Source organism: Rhodamnia argentea, chromosome 2 (assembly GCF_020921035.1).
Source record: "Rhodamnia argentea isolate NSW1041297 chromosome 2, ASM2092103v1, whole genome shotgun sequence".
Classification (NCBI taxonomy): Eukaryota; Viridiplantae; Streptophyta; class Magnoliopsida; order Myrtales; family Myrtaceae; genus Rhodamnia; species Rhodamnia argentea.
In genome coordinates, this window is record NC_063151.1 from 18,424,355 (window position 1) to 18,426,705 (window position 2,351).

Consider the following 2,351-nt stretch of genomic DNA (forward strand, 5'->3'; position numbering starts at 1 on the left):
ATGCGGAAGAGCACTGAACGTTATTACAAACCCCGCGAATTGGTTAAATCCGGACCTTTGACATGAGCAATATAATGGTGGGGATTAAACTGGTACCTCCAGCTCCTCAACTGGAAACACCCGACATTTAACCCGGGCACTTAACCAACCGTGTTTGATTCTATTCACTCACAAGCCACTAATTTTTGCATCTCTCCATGGACATTTTACTTTGAATAGCCAAATTTGCAAGATTTCTCTCCAGCAAAATGACTCAGATCTCAACTGGATTTTTCCTTTTAAGACAGTTGGGTCATGGATTGTCGGAAATCTCCATTTGAATATAGTTGCTCTAAAAGATTTCCCTACCATACATTGATTTGTGTTTGTCATTCGAATTACATACCTTGTCATGCCCCCACCTGACCGAAACAATGAAAATTAGTAAAAATGGAAAAAAAAAAAAAGTGAACTTATCGCAAATTTCGGCTTTCAGTGGACACGAGCAAACTAAATGTAATATTTTATTGGATCAAACCTTGGATACATGTTTAAAGACAACTAAAGGAAAAGAATGATGCTAGTATATAATGGAAGAACTTAATTTCTACAAGGGAAAACATACTACGATCATTGATGGATGATCGTGGTATGTTTTCTCTTGTTTGAAATTATGTCTTTCCATTAAAACGGTGTTTCCAACGGGTTGAAAAAATCGTTCAGCTCTATATAGTCCACCCTTGGAGCACCTATTGCCGGCCGCGCAGCAAAATCAGCATCAAAGTTCCCAGCACCATCGCCGTCTTCATGATAATAGTTTACCTACACAAGTAGTCGAAAAGGAACACATTCACTTGTGATATCGATGCCATATGAGAACCAAAAGGGAGATCAGCATTTCATAAGGGGCCAAATTTTTTTCATTAACCAACAGGCTCACACAAGTTACTCATATCAGCTTCCTTTTCTTTTATGACAAATGTTGAAAAATAAATCAAGTAAGAGAACAGAATGTTTCTTTCAACTTTAACTAAGATAACTAATGATATAATATGTGTAAAATGCCATCACAAAGCCAAATTAATCTTCCTGGAGGATGCAAATTCTGTGGAATGCACGCCAAATATCGCTGAACTAACCAAGAGATAGCAGGCCAAGTGTTAACGGATGGTTTTCGGGTAAATTACTGTTTCGGCATCCACCAACAAGAAGCATTGAAATGATCGAAGTATGGCATGATATCAAATCTTACCATACTATTCCGGTAGATGGTCTGGTTCAGGTGAACAGGAGCAGGGATTTGCCCATCTGGAACATGGTTATGTATCTCGGTAACCAACGTTATGGCATTCCCTGACGTCCCATCCTCACGATTGCCTCCTGGACCAGTTTCATATGTGAGCACTCCATCATTGCGAGCACTCAATGAGCTATTCCCGGTCCTAGGCTTCACAAAGAGTCGATAGAGCACGAAAGAAGCCTGCACATTCATAATTAAAAAAAAAAGTAAACGGTTTAGTGTAATTAAGGCAAGGCTTTAGACGTTCTTTAGTCATCGAGCATTCTCCGTTACGTGGCTCTCTTGGTAGGTTCGCTTTTCAAAAACAATATAAATTCAGAATCATCATGAATCACCTGGGCATGAACAGGCAGGGCAAACTCATCCATCACCCAGTCAGTCCCAACAGCACTTTGGGCTGAATTCCCCAGGTAGAAAACAAAGCTGCTCTTAGTACCGAGGACACCACCAGCGCCCCCCACGACCGCATCGTTGCCCCTGCCCCTCATTAGCCAGAACCCGTCATTCACGGCCCTCACCCTCCTCTGCCTGTCGGTAGGCCCACAAACCATTGTGTAGAAGTACCAGTGCCTTGTGGCCGCCCCAGAGCCGTACTCAAAGAAGGGATTCTCCGACAGCTCCGACGGGCTGTAGCTATACACGTCGAGCTCCCTGATCACGTTGTGATCAAAACTGTTGGCTGGGTCGGGGTTTGGGTGGTTGTTCTTGTTCACCAGGTAGTAGCGGAAGATCTCTTCATCAGAAGGGCAGAAGCGGAAGCCTGGCGGCAGCACAGGCATCGAACCCATGTTGTTGCCATTCTGGTTGTTGTTGTCATTCTGGTTGTTGTTGTCAGCCATGTTTTGGGCAGCCATTGAGAGAGAGAGAGAGAGAGAGATTTGATGCTTTCAGGCAGTGAGAGAAATGAGAATGCAGTGCAGAAGAATGAGGGACTGGAGGCCTTTTTATAGGGTGAAGAAGAAAGAGGTGCACATCAGAAGCAAACGAGAGAGCAGGTGCATGAGACTGAGTGTCTTCTTTCCTTCACCAAAAAGAAAAAGCGAAAAAGGACATTCTTGTCTTGCCCTAAAAC

The 2,351-nt window shown here is 43.3% G+C and overlaps 1 protein-coding gene across 1 annotated transcript; it reads right to left on the reverse strand.

Annotated features, from left to right (window-relative positions):
• Positions 1 to 663: 663 nt before the first annotated feature.
• Positions 664 to 2,118, reverse strand: LOC115747899 (protein FEZ-like). The gene is made up of 3 exons (XM_048273469.1): positions 1,615 to 2,118; positions 1,232 to 1,459; positions 664 to 801 (listed from the first exon to the last, which is right to left on the reverse strand). Exons 1-3 carry the CDS (start codon positions 2,116 to 2,118, stop codon positions 664 to 666), a joined length of 870 nt encoding a protein of 289 aa, XP_048129426.1.
• Between the last annotated feature and the right edge of the window lie 233 nt (positions 2,119 to 2,351).